Source organism: Podarcis muralis, chromosome 5, assembly GCF_964188315.1.
Source record: "Podarcis muralis chromosome 5, rPodMur119.hap1.1, whole genome shotgun sequence".
NCBI lineage: Eukaryota > Metazoa > Chordata > Lepidosauria > Squamata > Lacertidae > Podarcis > Podarcis muralis.
The window spans coordinates 57302589-57320067 of record NC_135659.1 but is presented as its reverse complement, the minus strand read 5'-3'; the positions used below and the strand labels follow the sequence as shown (position 1 = coordinate 57320067).

Sequence of the window (17479 nt, the reverse complement as noted above, 5' to 3'; positions counted from 1 at the left end):
GCCCATGCTTCAGCTAAAAAGTCCTCCAATATCACTCAAACATCACTGAAAAAGACAGCCCTGTACTTGGGCATAAACAGATATGACACTAAAGAAAAATAGATTGGGAGAGAGGAGGAAATATGCAAATTCAGCTAGAAGATCTGTCTCTGACCAACATCTGATGTGGCAGCTGGAGCCAGAGTTAGAGAGGTATGGGGCTGACAATAATAATATTTATTAATTAGTGATTCTTTTATATCCTGCTTACATGTCATAAGGAGCTCAAAATGGAATTCTGTCAAGCTCTTAGATTCAAGTTCTTATAATGACTAGCTGGGGCAGAAATCCTCCAGGGGTGTAGGTGCCAAAAGACATGGGTCTCTCAACCACACCAACAGAGTTTTGCTTCCTTTACTACAGCCTGATGTTAATGGCTGTCTGTTAAACAAACTATATTTTCAATTAGACACTCTTCCGATTCAAAATATTGTTACAGTGCCTGGGGGTTGATTACGGTTAGATTGTAAATAGATTTGGGTGAAAACAAATGCTTTAATTGGCCGTGCTGCTTCTCATATTTACTTTCTAGGTATATTCAAGATCGAAGATTCCGCCCAGGTGGCTCGTTTATGGGGAATCCGGAAGAACCGGCCTGCTATGAACTATGACAAGCTGAGTCGCTCCATCCGGCAATATTATAAGAAAGGGATCATCAGGAAACCAGACATCTCCCAACGCCTGGTCTACCAGTTTGTACACCCTGTCTGAAGAACAAATTCAGAAACACTGACTACATTATGAGCTGGAGGACTTCTGGAAGTGTGGTACCCCTTAACCTCTGCAATATAACAATTTTAAAATGCAGATGAAGTCAGGGGTTGGACAAGAGGCAGGAACCCACTGGATTCGTCTGCTGAACTTCCAAATAATTATGAGACCCCTGTTTGTTACTTGAGAACCAGGAAACAAATAAACTATTATTGTCAAAGTAAAACAGCAAAGAGAAGTAACTGCTGTGAAATGTATGAAGTATGTATGCTTCACTTGGAGGTTCACAGGTTTGCATATAGGAAATTTTTCCTTTCTGTACATTTATCTAAACATATTCTCTATACATATCCAGCTGCATGCTTATGGGAAGTCAAGAGGAGGAGGAAGGGTAACAGTAGAGAGAGACTCGATTCTAACCAGCAGATGTTGCTTCCTTTCCAGTGAAGTCATTGGTAGAATATGGTAGGCATAAAAGCAAAGGGGGGTTTGTTGTTTTTTTTGCAACTTTGCTAAATGCAAACTAGGGAGCAAATCTCTCAAAGTCGCTCATAAACGAGTCAGATCTTGCAATAAATGCATTTGGGAAGGACCTCATAGCCTAATCATCAGTGCTGTATTGTTCCATATTCTGTCATGCTGCAGTGCAAACTTCTGAGTTGCCTCTGATCTTCCTTTGCTGTCCGCTTATGAAGCAGAAAGCAAAAATTATTATGAGACAAGGAAATTGCTGTGGCAGAGGACAGACAACAATCTGAGTGATTTGCTCATGACCCCCCCCCCCATTTTTACTAATGGCACAGCGGCTTGGGATTTGATATTGGAGATATGGAGTTTTATATTGATACAAACAAGGGGTAATCTTCAGTATAAGAGGTATGATGTAAGCAACGGTTTAGAATCTGGCTGGCAATACCATATAGGGTCTATGATTAAGAAGAGAGTATGAGCCTAGCTCAAGGGAACTGCTCAGAAAGCCTACCCAAGTTTGGTATTAATGGACCAGCCACTTTCTCATATAGTCAATGAATAAGAATGGTGACTGTTTGGGGTATTGTTAGGAGAAGGACAGAGTCACCCATTCTCAGTGTGTGAATGAGCCTGGCTTGAGAGGAAAGACAATAGGATCATGTACAGTCCTTTTCTGGCAGAGCTCATGCTGACCCAAGACTAGAACACTCTGGCACCTGCATGCTTACAGGGGCCAACTGGCTTAGCATTTGGGTAAATCTGAGAAAAGCAGTGCCACCACTAGGCTGTCATGGTGCTGCTGGCAATCATATAAGGTGGTGTGATGCTGATCCCTGGGGGATGGCAACCATCCCAAGAACGGACAAAGCCGTAGTGCCTTTGCTGTTGACTTTCTGAAAATATGATGCTGGGTTTTTGTCGTTGTTGCGGTTCAGTAGCTAATGCTGGGAATTAGAGAGCACCTCCCAGTCTCACAGGGTGGCTTTCCATGAATCACTCTCTTGTCACTCAGATGCTCTCAGCTCCCTGCCTGCAAAATTGCCTGTGCCAAATTAAGCCAACTGTGTGCACTTTGTAACTCGGATGGATGGACAACAGCAAGGCAAAGAAGGATGTGCCATGCACATTATTTACCTCACACTGCAAATTGAGAGGATGTGGGGGAATAGTTGCATGTGTGTGGTCCTTCTGTTCTTCTGTTTTACTTGCAGACATCCTGGCAAAATCACCAGGCCTTGTTGAAAAAAATCTGTCCGGGCAACCAAAGAATAGAAGACTGAAGTTCCTCTTAATACCATGGAACAAGCACAACATTGAGACTTGTGTAATAAATAGCCAGAATGGGTACAAGGGAATCTGTTTACTGTACTGAATAATGCATAGTAGCTTAAATTACCTTTGTGTGTGTGCGTTCAGAATATTAGTGCAAATTATTACTTTGTGTAGATAGTCTTTGAATCTGAAGTTAAGTGCCTTCTCAAGGTGCAAGACCAATTCTTTGCCAAATGTTATCTGAAACTGCCTAACCAAATTGTTGCAGTTGTCATCCTCCTTTCTGGAGGGGCTCCTGTGCCTTTTAACAGCTGCACAACAGACAGCAATTTAAAAAGGTCAAGTTGCTCCCTTGCTAATTCATCTCAGAGTTAGCCCAGTCATTTCATTAACAGAATTCTCTTCACATGGGTTTGAGACACAGCAAACCCACCTTAATTTTCCATGGGCTTGGGTGAAGGGGACAAGTCTTCATTTTAGCAGTAGCCTCCTATAGTTGTCTCAGAGTTTGCTATTCAGGTTTTCAGAACAGGACGAGTTGATTCAATTCACTATGGAGCAGAGGTCAGTATGAGTTGGCCCTGAAGGATGTTGAGTGACTCTCTCACAACTGTCAGTAGCTGAGACACAATAGTAGGTGAGTAATGGGGCTTGTCAAAGAATCATTTTGGGGGATGAGTGTAAGAGTCTGGGTTGCCCATCCCTACTCCCTTGTCAGTGTAGCTCTCTGTAAATTGTTTTGACCCTACTTTGCAAAATCCAGGATGCAACTTTCCACTACTCCTATGATCTTTAATGTGCATTTTGTTCAACCTTTGACTAATTTGTGTTCAAAATGATTTTCTTTTACATTTGTTTTCTTGACAGCTCATAGCTTAAATGGAGGACTTAGAGACAAAGGTCCTTATGAAATTACTAACCCATATAAAAAATACATACTTAAAAACCCATTTCCAATAGCTGTTGTGCAACTGCTTTTTCCTTGGTTTGTGGACAAATTAATATTTGATTAGCAGGTGGGATCCTTTTATAGAAAAAACACAATCAAATTTACCCGTTTTGGGTATTATTCAACTATGTTTGATTCAGAGAAGTCCCACTGAAATTAATGGATTGAACACAGCCATATTTATTCATTTCAATGGGCCTATTGCATATTAGTTGAATGCCATGCTTAATTTCTTTATAGTGGAGGTATACAATATAGATGCTGCTGCCGTTTGTAAAATGGAAATGTACAGATTGGGAGAGTCAACCACATCCTTGCAGTGCATAATGGGAAGACAGCAAACAAGCATCTGGCAAATAAAATAGCTGCAGGCAATTATGATAAACGCTTAAAGAAAATGGAACTGTGTGGCTATTGTGTGGCATAACAAAAAGCACCTTTTTTCCTCCCCACATTGCAATAAATTATGATGCTTCGAGCAGAAGAGGTTGGTGGTGATGAGAGATTTATATTAGAGTGTGCAAGGCGGTTGTTGCTTCTTGAGGATATGCATCTATTCATATGCGAACTATGGGTCCTAAGGACGTACAGTACCTGTTGGGAGTGTAAATACCTGGGTGTAGCACAGTGCTGAGGAAAGACATCACTAGGGAATAGTTGCTTCCTGGAAAATAAGTGCTCAAAAAATAAAATGTTAAAAACAACTCAGATTGCCTAATGTGCTCTGTCAGTTAATGCAGCTGTGAAATCTGCATGTGATAAAGGGCTCCTTTACCTTTAACAGCAGATACAGTTTTGCCCATCACTACAGCACTTGAGGAACCCAACTGCACCTGCTGAATTAAAGGCACAGGAGCACTATTTTCTGTTGCATGTTGTCAACCCATGTTGAGTTTCCGTTTCCGTTTCCTGTGTCATAAAACCTGATCCCTCCCTAGAATCTCTGCCCACAGCAACAAAGCTAAACACACTGTGCATGAATAAAATAATCCTTTTATTATTGTTTTTCTTAAGTATAGTTTTTGCTCTTTATGGAAGAAGAGGCAGACTGGCATGACACAGATACATTACTCTCCATCTGTTAGTATGTAGCTTTGCTGACAGTAACAATCTCCCCCAGTCCCCCAGGGCTTTAATCAGAAGGAGTAGACCAGGGATAGTCAACCTTTTTATACCTACCACCCACTAATACATCTTTCTTGATGGTAAAATTTCCTTACCACCCACCAGTGCTCAATGGAAGTCAGCTTGTACCATAGAACCCCCTACCACCCACCTAGAATCCTGAAATGCCCACTAGTGGGCAGTAGGGACCAGGTTGACAACCCCTGGAGTAGACAAAGGGACCATAGCTTTTCTTCGGATCCAGCATTCACTATGTGGCCCTTGGCCCACACAACAATTACAGAAACCTTACTGCTGATTCTCAAGAGCACTTCCAGGAGGGTAGCCACTAGGCAGACTGTGATTCGGGCACCTCGTTTCATTACAAGGACATAGGCATGTGAAGGCTAAGGGTTTGCAAAGAATTGCATTGACTTTTAGGGTGCTGTTGAAAGTGCTGAAAAAGCTACTCCCAAGAGGTTGGCATGCTAAAAGTTAATGCACAGAGAATTCTGCATGCGCCTGCCTTTATCCATCTGCCTCTATGTGTGCCACTGGCGGCCTCTGAACTAGTACAGCTACCATTCCAGAGATGGGCATGAGAATCAGTCCTTCCAGTGTCAGTAAATGGCTCTCTTAACAAGCAAATCTCTGCTTCTCTCTAAGAACTGGGGTGAGGGCTCCTAGGTCATGCTAGCATTAATTTTTGATACCTTGGGGGTGATGGTGCAGGGATGTGGCAGCAGAGGCTTAACCTGCACCAGAATCAAGGCTTTCGTTAACTCTTCCTCATCCTCTACCATTAGCAAAGCACATCCATTGGTTTTCCCCATTTGCATCTTCTGATTCCCGCTCAGCAGTCAGGGATGTCCAAATGCCATGCTTTCTATGCAGAGTGAGACAACTTAGGGAATAGTGCCTCATGTGAAAACTGCTGCTACCCTCACCAAAGATCAGGTTTACCTGTTGGAACAAGAATGGGGTATATTCAGAACTTTCTGAGCATAACAAAAAGAAAGCAGAACTTTGTCAAACCGTGAGCCATATTATCCAGCTGTCAGATGGGGTGCAAGTCAGTGGCTTGCTCTTAGTATCAGGCTTGGGCTGGAGTTCAAATTAAGTCTTGAGTTTGAACTTGGAGCGAAATCTAATTTAAGTTGGAAGTGCAGCATCAGCTAGTCACTAATCTAGGAGTCAGAATTACTCCTTGTTCACCTTCCACCCCAGTGACCTGATCAACCTCAGCATGAAGCTCATCTTGTAAACATGACAGCTACATCTACATCAGGAGATGTTAAAGAGTACGAGAATCAAACAAGAATTAAAATCCATATAACATTTACATAGATCAGTTATCATTTTTGTATACACAGTAATACAGTCACAATATATATATATATATTTATTATATATATATATACTTTTTTGTTTTAAATTACACAATCAATGTACAAAAAAAAAAAAAAACAGGTGCATTGCTGAGACAACAGCATTCCTCAAAGTTTTTCTTAACCTAACAAAACAAAACAAAAGTTGAAGGTCGGAAAAATATTGTCTATGTTATCCAGTATGCAGCATGTTTTGTTCAGAAACAACACTTGGTTCACTGGCTCCAATAATTTGTAAGATATACAGGTTGCAGTGGAGGAGGAAGGATGGTGGCTCTATATAAAGAAACTTGGGGAAGGGGATGACTGGGGGCATTCAAGGAAAGATTTGAAGACTCATATATAGACTAGCTAAGCTACAATAGCCATAAGCATCTGTGGGTCCCCAGCCGGATGAATCCAATGTAGACGAGCACACTTTGGAAGAGGAATGTTAATAAAAGTGTACTATAAGCAGACATGAAACAAGGAGCCTTCTGGTAAACAGAAGCAGAGCACTCTGAAGTGAGATATGCAAAATGAACAAATTAGGCAATGGGAGGTAGCTGGATGATGGAATCATCAGATTCCATTGGTTTGAAATATGTCAACCAAAGTTGGGTCAAGCCCAGGTGATGTGCAGCATTGATGATATGCACCATGTACACCGTGCTACCATGGAGAAGAGAAACTGAGAAAAGAACTGCTGAGACTTCACTCTAATCTACCTTATCATTAGCTGTTCTAGTTTCTCGGATGGAAAAAAAAGGCTGCAAGTAACCCATGTATTTGAGTAAAGGGCAAGAATTTTGCCAAGGTAAGGAAGCCTGAGAAGATAAGAATACAGAAATAAATTGTGATTATTTCAGCTTCCTAACTTTTGGAGAAGAAAATGCAACTTCTTAAAAGCCTATCTGACCGAAGCTATTTTAAAAAATCAACAACTGAACAATTTGTGAGTAAACAGATTTGAAGGAATGTCTTTACATTTGAGTTTTTTTGGACAAAGATATTCTTAAAGATAATCAAATTAAATTTGCTCCCCCCCCTTAATTTCATCTAATTCTACTTTTCCACAAATGTCACCAGCAACAATTTTGCTTCCCTTTAGATCAGATGTTGTAATTATGTTTAACATATCAATTCCCTATTTATATAGGGAACACAATCACTTTGTGAATAGCTCTGTTTGCAGAAGGACTCCTCTGTGTGCAACTTTCTTTCCATGTACAAAAGTTCATTCCATTCATGGAATGATTACACTGGAGGGAACCAACTGGCATTTGCTTCTTCATCCTTCATGTGGGAATGGTGGATTCAGGTCAGCATTTAGTGCATAAAGAAACATAAGTATTATTATTTGTTTTATGTACCACCCTTCATCAAAAGATGTCAGGGTGGTTCACAATAATGTTGTAATTAACAAAAAGCATCTTCCATCCAATAATTTTTCCCATTGAATACCAGAAATTAGTTACTCTGATTGGAGACATTTCCACTGAAATGCTTGGATCTACTATGTGACTTTCTAGTGATGAATTTTACACCAAATCACCTATAGAGAAATGGTGGCCTCACCTATGCTTGCAGGGATACATCCAAAGTCAGTTAACCAATATCTAGGTGGTACAAAATATATTGTTTCTTTAGTGATCCTTGTAGGGCTCAAACTCATGTTCTCAGACAGGACAAAGGCTTGCTAGAAGATTCAACTTATTAAGCACGCTAGAGAACTTAAAAATAATGAAGGATCCTCATTTACTGGCACAGAATGGTTCCTGAATCATAAACAAGTTTAGATCCCAGTTCAATGATATCTTTGGCCAAACAGAGCTATGCTATGCTATGCTAATTTTTCCTATGATAGCTTCTTCAGCTCTAGATAGGTGGTTCTCTTGTGCCAACTGTGAGGGATTTGGATGGGGAAAGGTAGGGAAATGTCACTTCCCTTTGATCTAGAATGCAGGTGGGGAACCTGTTCGTGCCTGAAGTCTGCATTCTTTCTGGACAACTTTCCGAGGGTCGCATGCCACAGGTAAAAGTGGGCGGTGTGACAAATGTAGAGTTTACCTTTGTACAGTAGGCTAGTTTCTATGCACACCAATTTTATTCTCCATATTGATAAGCAGGAGACACTATCGGAGTTCAAGAGCACACTCCAGCCAGGGAAAACTACTCAAGTGAAAAGCAGGGCCAGGGAGGGTGTGTGGCCTGAGGAGAGTTCTGAGGGACAGACAGAGAGGCCTGGGAGGCTTGGTACTTGGGTCTCACGTTCTCCACCCTGGTCTAGGAGCATGCTAACTTCTTACCAGTTTCCTTAATCTATGAGGTACATAGCTATCCCAACCAACTAATTTCTCGTTTCCAGTATGAACACAGAATACTTCTGGAGGCTGAAGCAAACCAAACACACTTTCACCGCTGACGTGGACCTTTAAGTGTTTGGGATTACATTTAATCTAAACTCTAGGCATCCATTCATACTGTCCTCAGCTCAAAGAGCTGAAGTGCTAACTTCAGGCCCAGGAAGGAAACACAGAACTTCAGCTGACACATCCTGGCCAGCCCTCAAACTCCTTCCTTCCACTTCTGCGGAATGAATACTTTTTCCAAACAGGAGGGAGCTTCAACATGGATTTGGCGCTTTATCTGGGATTCAATCACAAATATTCCTTTTAGCAGTCTTCTTATACTGCCTGAGAAAGGGACAAAGCACCTCACTTTAGAACAAACTTTTCTCAGCAGTCTTGGTTATCTTTTCTGCTATCCTTGGGTCAGCTGACTGCTTCCATGGCTCCAAACTGTTCAAAATCAATGCACAAAATCAGACACAATTGCTGCTAATATCACAATGTGCACAGAAATCCAACTGGACTTTCCAATACTTTAAGGATACTTCTTCCTGGCACCAGCATTGGCATCTATTACTAGCCACACATCTCATCTGCTGAACGGTTTCTGCATCATATATTGCATGATATCACACTGACAACTTCCTGTTTCCTTAATCATTAATTACGTAGGTTTTCCCGCCCCAGTTGATACAGAGATGCAGCCTCCCACCTCACTTTGGCGAACTTAACCCTGTTCACACTATAAAATTTGCAGTCAACATCTGGGCAGTTGTTGATATAGTCTCCATAGCTAAAGGCTTGGATTCCAATCAAGTATATGTTTCCAAAGGCATCCTGTAGAAACTGAAAGGGCAATCTTGTTTAAGAATGAAAACTGTGGCAAGTCACCACTTTCAAGCAAGGTTTTCGGACCATATCACAACAATGAAATTATCTGTCAAAGAGTGCCTGGTGGTCTGTCTGATTATACAGGCAGCCTAAATTAGTTTCAACAGGTTTGCATCTCATTGTTTTTCCTGCTTCAATAGATACCTCTCAGAATGGAAACAGCACAGAAATCTGTGTTGTTTTTGAATTAAAGGGATGCATTTGCTCCACCACTAACTGATCAGGTTCCCAATAATGGAGCCCAAGTTCAGTAAAAGAAACTGGGAGAAAGGAGCAAGTGAGGGACACTTGAATTATTTGCATAGGGTGTCCATCTTGAGCTCAAAGTTTCAGTATGTCTCCAGTCAGCAGAAGGAGAAGCCTTATCATGCTCCAAATATATGGGGGAAATGGGATCTTGGGGCTCTGCGTGGTGAACCCTTTAATTTAAATAGCATATGCATACAATAACTTCAGCAAATGCAATGGCTCAGGATGATCAGTTGACTAGTAGAATATTACTGTGCAAGAACACTGACTGAGGCTTTTTGCAGAAGACAGTTGTCTTGTTGCTTTTCAAAACGGGAATAGGCAAGAAAGAAAACGCAGAAGGGAAATGGACAGGAATAACAAATCAAATAACAAATCCTCTCTATTTTTTACTTGTTCAATCTATTCAGAGAGGGTGAAGTGGATTTAATGGCCCAAGCATTTCATAATTTTTCAGGCCAATTGCAGGGTAGATCACAAATACATTAACCTTAAAAACCAACCAATCAGAAGCCTTGTTGGTCAGGTTTTAAGGGCTTGAGGTCCTGACTTTCACTTATTAAGGAAGCCCTCCAGAGACAGTGTCGACCTTTTCGTATCTCATTATCTCAAACAGAAAGGAAGAAAATAAAAAGATTAAAGCCATCACAAAATACTCTTCAGAAATGTCTATTAAAAAAATAAGATCGGTCGGAAAATATGTTTGGATATTTCTAACTGTGCTGCGTGGGTGACGGGACGGCAAGATGGCTACTTGGCTGGAATAGAGAGATAGGCGATGACAGCGGGTTGGTTTGGTTTTCTGACAGTAGTGAGGAGAACACGATAAAACTAGATAGACTCCACGTAGTTAGCTGGATAAAGACCCAGTTGTCCGTTGTCCAGACGCCCTTTGCACCAGCCTTGTTCGTCTTCTTCACCTAATTTGGTTAATTCATCGCCTAGAAGAAGGAGAAGAACAAATTTGAAATTGGCGGCTCCTTGTCAATTTATCGCAGTAAAGGGCAAATGGCACCAAAGGACAGGGGTGCTTTCCCAACTGTCCACTTTTCTGCTCCAAATCTCTCATCTCAGCTGCTTTCAGCATATATTTAACCTTGTGCAATTCTGCACAGGGAACGCGGGTGGCGCTGTGGGTTAAACCACAGAGCCTAGGACTTGCTGATCAGAAGGTCAGTGGTTCGAATCCCCGTGACGGAGTGAGCTCCTGTTGCTCGGTCCCTGCTCCTGCCAACCTAGCAGTTTGAAAACACCTCAAAGTGCAAGTAGATAAATAGGTACCGCTCTGGCGGGAAAGTAAATGGCATTTCCATGCGCTGCTCTGGTTCGCCAGAAGCGGCTTAGTCATGCTGGCCACATGACCCAGAAGCTGTACGCCGGTTCCCTCTGCCAATAAAGCGAGATGAGCGCCGCAACCCCATAGTCGGTCACGACTGGACCTAATGGTCAGGGGTCCCTTTACCTTAATTCTGTGCAGGGAGAAACATTTTGTTTTGTGTTGCACTTTTCTAAGCACAGGTCCAGGATTTCTAGGTCTGTGTTAGAGCAGTTTGTGAGTCTCACCACTTTTGCTGGGAAAACTTGTGTTTTAATGCTGAATTGGAACAATTTGCAATCCATGGAAAACCCAATTGCCATTTGTTCCAATTCACGGTTGACAGCAAGTTTTCCTGGGGAAAGCAGTGGGGCAGGCATGTGTGCACGTGTGCATGCACCCCCCCCCCCCCGGAGAGACAGACCTAGAAATCCTGGACCCGTGCCTAGGAAGTGCAGCACAAAAGGTAGTGTGAATAAGCCCTCAGTCTCACAAGGCTGTTTTACATTAAAATATTAGGTACAAATGGCATCACCCACCAAACACAAAAAGGGGAACAGCAGTGTCAGGGAGGGGTAGCCAAGGTAACAGGTGGTGGTATGAAAGGTCGGGGAAATGGAGACCCTACAGAAAGTGTCTTGTCTGGAGTCCTCGCAAACCTGGCAGCACCTCTGAGAGCACATATGTACAGGCTGCAGGAACATCTACAATGCTTTCACCACCACCACCACCAATTAAATTTGCATACCGCCCTATACCTGCAGAATAGAGAGGAAGGATTTTGCATGGTGCCTAAAGGTGTATAATGGAGGAGCCAGGTGAACTTCCCTGGGGAGAGCATTCCAAAGATGGGGCTCCACTGCAGAGAAGGCCCGTTCTCGTATTGCCAGCCTCTGGACCTCTCAAGGAGGAGGCACACGAAGGAGGGCTTCAGAAGATGATCTCAGGGTCCAGGTAGGTTCATATGGAAAGAGGCAGCCCTGAGCCGTTTAAGGCTTTATAGGTCAAAACCAGCACTTGGAATTGGGCCTGGAAACTAATTGGTAGCCAGTGCAGTTGGAACAGGATCGGTGTAATATGCTCAACCTGTCTTGTTCAATGAGCAACCTGGTCACTAAATTTTGCAATAGCTGAAGTTTCTGAACAGTCTTCTGAGGCAGCCCTATGTATAACGCACTGCAGTAATCTAACCTTGAGGTTACCAGAGCATATAGACAACAAGGAGGTTGTGGCCAGTATCTGTGAGACAGCACTAGCCCAGGCAGCAATCTGTCATCTGTTCATCTCAGCCATCACCACTTAGCAAATCTTAAGACATACCTGCTTTGAAACTCAGCTCGTCCTGCTCCTGCCCGTCATAGTCATACAGAGCTCGTACACGCACACCTTTCGCAACTGGCTCTTCCTCAAAGGAGTTGGCACCACCATTGGCTTCGCTGGAGTTGTAGGTGTTGCCGCCCTCATCGTCTGACCACTCGGCAGCGTAGGCTTGGCTACGTTCATAGCTGCTCACGCTGGCAATGCAATAGGGCACCATGAGGACCGATAGCACAAAGCCCCTGGAGATGGCTAACCACAATGGGACTCAATGGCCTCCAGTTCCCAGGATTCTTGGCATACTCACCTGCCGCGGTCCCCAGCTTGTGCTGCTGCCTCCGCACCCCCACTGGCATTGGATGCGTTGCTTGTTTCATTCTTTTTGGGAGGTTTCTCTTTCCTTGCTACTGGTTGTGCTGCTGCATCTGGGTTCCACTCCTGCAGCCAAGGAAATGTACCATTGAATTCTTAACAGCGTCGCACTGCTCTCCTAACCCCCAGTTCTAATCATAAGAAGGGCCCTGCTGGATCAGACCAAAGGCCTATTTCATCTTGCCTTCCTTTCTGCCACAGTGACCCACTGGGTGCCTCTGGGAACACCAAAAACAGGGCACATAGGCAGTAGTCCTCTCCTGCTCTTGCTCCTCAGCAGCTAGCATTCAGTGGCAAATTGCTTCTCTGAATATCAAAGCTCAAGAGACCCACTGAGGCTAGCAGCTGTTGAATCTGTAGGCTACAGCCTACCTGACATAAAGCAAAGGGTCACAGTGGTAGAGAACCTGTTTGCATGCAGAAGGTCCCAAATTCAATCAACTGCATCTCCAGGTAGGCATGGGAGACAACTCTGTTTGAAATCCCAGAAAGACTCTTCTAGTCAGTGTAGACCAAGGTTTCTCAAACTTGGGTCTCCAGCTGTTGTTCGACTACAACTCCCATCATCCCGAGCTAGCAGGACCACTGGTCAGGGATGATGGGAATTGCAGTCCAAAAACAGCTAGAGACCCAAGTTTGGGAAACCCTGGTGTAGATTATACTGAGCTACAGAATTGCAGCCACCCCTGGCTTTGGCGTAAGAGGACAGTTTCTTACCTCTACCTGAGGCCAGTTCATGGGCATTCCTGGGCCACTAGTGTTGCGGAACCACCGTAGGTCTTCTTGTGCATCGGCTGCGCGGATGGTCTGCTCCAGCTCACGGTACACCTTAGCATAACTGCTTGTTTCAAACAGACATACAAGCAAACACAATACTGGGCATGAGTAATGTGGCAAAAGCAGCGACTGGGGAAGGGCTGTTGCACATGCTTTTCATACAAAAGCTCCCAAGTCCAATCCTTAGCATCTTAAGATACGGCTAGGAAAGGCTCCTCTCTATCTGTGAAACCCTGGAGAGTTGCTGCTAGCTAGTGCAGTCCACGTTGAGCTAAGGCAGCCTCTTGCGCTCATCATCTATAACCAAGGAAATCTGAGCACACAGATTGTTCTAATTAAGCACAAGGGGGCGCAAGCAGCACACATAAATTGGACCAGCACTGGCTTTGAAGTGCAAGGAGGATGGCAGTGTGACTTTGCTGTTATGCCATCTGTGATTCATTATAGAGGTGTCTGAGCATCCTTACCAAAAAATCTGGCTGCTTAAGCAAGATTGTAAAATATCTGTCTCTAAGGTCAGTCCATTTTCCTTATCAGTAATGAATGGAGAAGTTACTGGAAGGTATCAAAGTGGGTCGCTTTAAGCTATGATTTGCTCACAGTCCCTTCATTCTACCTTGCAGCTAAAAGGACATCAGGGAATGGGAAATCCTTCCTTTTCACAGAATACCTCTGTGGAATTTCAGAGAGATCATGTGATCCAGCTTTCAGGTTCTTCACTTTCAAGCAATGATGGCTCATTTTTATTTGGGATACCTTCTTTATTTGGGGCTTATTCCTACTGTTTTTGAGGAGCTATCCTCTGGGTGTATCATATCACTGCTATATGTTTTCAGCAGATTCCGAAGCTTTTCCCGTTCGCCCAAGTTGTCCCTGTTCATGGAAGTTTTTAATGTTTGATGTTTTATCACATTATTATTATTATTATTATTATTATTATTATTATGTTGGGAGCCACCCAGAGTAGCTGGGGAAACCCAGCCGGATAGGCAGGGTATAAATAATAAATCAATAATAATCATTATCATTGATATTGGTTGGTATATTATGTTGGCCATTGTGGAGATGGAGAAAACTGTATTACTGCATATATGATTTTATAATTTTGTGTACTGGTTCAAAATTCTGAATTATTAAGCAGTGTAGAAGTTTTTTCAATCAATCAATAAATTTAGCTTCTGACACATTTATGACCTTTTGCACTCCGATTAGTTTCAGGATTGTGCAATCCAAACCAACTATTTCCTTGCAGTGGTCTTATGATAGGCATTTTGTCCACCACCTCACATATACCAATCTATCCACAAGATGCAGATAGAAACATACTTTGCGCTTATGAAAATTATTTAGACAATCCATAGAAACTGGCTCAAGCTTTCAACCCTCTTAAATTTCCAGCCACAGCTCCTACAGCAGGGAGAACTTATGGAGCTTGTTGCTGGGAGCTGCATTAGCTAATACAGTGGTACCTCGGTTTAAGAACAGCCCTGTTTAAGAACTATTAGGTTTACAAACTCCGCAAAACCGGAAGTAGTGTCCCGGTTTGTGAACTTCACCTCGGTCTAAGAATGGAATCCGAGCGGTGGAAGGGCACTGGTGGCGGGAGGCCTCATTAAGTGCGCCTCGATTTAAGAACAGTTTTAGTTTAAGAACAGACCTCCAGAATGAATTAAGTTCGTAAACCGAGCTACCACTGTATATAATTTCTGAAAGGAAAAATATCCCGATGTTTTTATGAGCTCCAGTAGGCCTCCTCCTAGTTTAGGGTGGCTGTCAAGATTTGAAACCCACAGCCACCATTTGGTAGGCTCCAAGCTTGCACAGTAACACACACACACACACTCACTGTCATCTCATCTGCGGTTACAGATTTTGGGATACTGAGAGCCATCTCTCCCAGCCTTGGAGGCCTCAGCTCCAAACAATATCTATACTATATCAAATGTTTTTGTTTCAAAAAAAAAAAAAAAAAAAAAAAAAGGCAGTATGAGATCTCTTTCACACACACACACATATTCCCCAACTGGGATGGAGAATTTACTAAATTACACATTACCCATCTCCCCCACAATTATTCAGTTCAAATTTTGTGTATATGTATAAAACAACCAGGTATGCTTCTGGTACTTGAAAAATAAACACTGCTGCTGCTAACACAGCGCACATCTGCTCAGACATTGCACTGGCTGTTTGGGGATTGTGAATTAATTTGCTTCTGCCACTGAATGTCCCCTTGCTGCCCTGACAGATATACTAGAAGCTTGTTAATGAGAATGGCAACACTTCTCTCTTCAGCTTCCTTCTATGGCTGGATCTACATGTGCAGCAGGTTGAGATTGGTGTTAGACAGGGGTGTGCATCAGCTCTGTGAGGAGGCTGAATAACAAGGGGAATTGGGGTTATTCTTTTAGGGGACTCCTCCCCCCTCCTCAAGTTGAAGTATTAATAACCTCCCCAAGTCAGATTGGGGTCCTTCCAAAGGCTTGCATTTCTCTGTCACCTTATTTCTGCGTTTTTCTGTTCTGCTTTCCTATAAATCTCTGTTTCACTAGGCCCTCAAGAACTGAGGCTCTCCAAAATGCTGCATGCAGAACATTTAAGAGCTCTAGATTTTTTGTGTGCTAAAGCACAGCAGCAGCGAATGTTTTTAAGAGTTAAATGCTTCATTTCAGGCATTTTTAAAATCCAACATTCCCTGCTTTAACAACTCCACAACTTCAGCTGACTGCAGGCAGTGTTCTAGAGAGTCTCACATTGTAAGGCCTGTGGGACACCTGTAATTATCTAGAGAATTAAAAAAAAATAAAAAACCTAGAAAGAAAGACCGGTGTGCAAAATTATTTTGCAAAAGGCAGCCTCCATGCTCCTATTTCAGCCTGCAAAAGCACTGTTTGAAACAGCTGCCTCCTTCTCCTTTACGTGCCTCCTTTTTCAAGGGACTTTAAGACAGTCCCATGTTCCTGTTTCAGCCTCCAGAGTCTGAAATAGGACCACAGGAACTCTCTAAAAGTGCTTTGCAAAAGTGCTGTTTGAATCAGTTTGAGCTTCTCCTGTAAGCAGGTAGACAGAAGCGGGTGTGTGAGAGAGAGACCCATTTATTTAAAGGAGAAGTGTAAGCTGCTTCAAACATTACTTTCACAAAGGGCTCTAATCCCTGATGTTGAGCAGCTTCTTTGATGCAGGAGCTACAGCATCTACAAGAGATGGCTGACTAGCCTCTGCTTGAGACTGCTAGCAAATGAGAACTTCCCCCACCCCAGCAACTACTGATCTCGTCATGGAACAGTCTGTATGGTAACAGAGATGAAAGTGGAGCCAGTACAGACTGCCCAAGGTGCAATGCCAGTGTGTGACTCTCGTGTGTTGTGTTTTCTTAAGAGAAATTTTCCCCATAGTTCCCATACGATGCTAAAATGCTGATTTGGGTGCAGGAGATGCACCCATACAGATGCACAGTTGAATGAAAGGGAAGTTGACAAGGCTGGGAAGAAGCTCCAAGTGCTCACTCAAGGACTATCCCTTTCACATAAATCATGGCGGCATTTTCAGGGCTGTTTCAGAGTTTCAGGGTACTTCCAGATTGCTGCTATTTTCAGGTGGGATTCAACTGCATTCTGGCAAATTCATGTTACCCAGTTAAAAGTTGATTTGATGCTCTTGCACAAGAAACCTGTTTCCCCCCTCAATATCAGACTTTTTGTATAAGGAAAGTGACGGAAAAACACACTGGAAAGTGTGGGGCGACCATTGCTTGCTGCAATGTCATATAATCTCTCCACAAGTACATCAGAATGAATGCACAATAAATAGCCAACACTGTCTAACCTCCCAGCAAACCTTGTGCAAGCAAATGAGGATGAATGCTCAATAAACAGGTTGCCTGGACGCAACCCAGGGGAAATAAGATACCTGTTGTTCTCTGCCAGGTTCAGGTGCCGCTTGATGTCCAACAGCACCTCCTTCAGGAAGATGAGTCTCTTCTCTTCGAATTGCTGGCATTGCTCAAAGACCTGCTCCATACTTTCCATGTACTGTGGGGTAGACTTACTAAGCTCATCCACCACCTTTTCATACTTCTCCTGGGTCTGTGGACACAAAAAGGGGACTCAGATTAAGATCCAGTTACTGAAAAGGGCACCCTGTTCCCACAGCAAGACCTGTCTAGGCAGACTTTCTGGGCTGGATATTCAGTGTGCTTAAACAGTTTTCTGAACCGGGAAGGACGGGGTATAAATAAAAATTATTTATTTATATTAAGGAAGCAATGGAACAATCCCCCATCCTCTCCTCCTGC

At 43.0% G+C, this 17479-nt stretch overlaps 2 protein-coding genes across 9 annotated transcripts in view; one reads left to right on the top strand and one right to left on the bottom strand.

The window, feature by feature from the left end:
- The window catches only part of SPDEF (SAM pointed domain containing ETS transcription factor), a 28647-nt gene extending 24501 nt beyond the window's left edge, over positions 1-4146 (top strand). For all 3 annotated transcript variants that reach the window (XM_028734083.2, XM_077928896.1, XM_077928895.1), the window contains exon 6: positions 572-4146. In XM_028734083.2, the coding sequence (XP_028589916.2) occupies positions 572-750 (179 nt within the window). In that variant the 3' untranslated portion in view covers positions 751-4146. The remainder of the gene's footprint in view (positions 1-571) is intronic.
- Positions 4147-4417: 271 nt separating this feature from the next.
- PACSIN1 (protein kinase C and casein kinase substrate in neurons 1) overlaps positions 4418-17479 on the bottom strand; it is a 72093-nt gene continuing 59031 nt past the window's right edge. For 5 of the 6 annotated variants that reach the window (XM_077928894.1, XM_028734080.2, XM_028734081.2 and 2 more), the window contains 5 exons: positions 17095-17270; positions 13126-13249; positions 12344-12474; positions 12040-12233; positions 4418-10345 (listed from right to left, as the gene is read on the bottom strand). In XM_077928894.1, coding sequence (XP_077785020.1) covers positions 10236-10345; positions 12040-12233; positions 12344-12474; positions 13126-13249; positions 17095-17270 — 735 coding nt within the window. In that variant the 3' untranslated portion in view covers positions 4418-10235. The remainder of the gene's footprint in view (positions 10346-12039; positions 12234-12343; positions 12475-13125; positions 13250-17094; positions 17271-17479) is intronic. The other variant, XM_028734082.2, reaches the window with a different exon arrangement.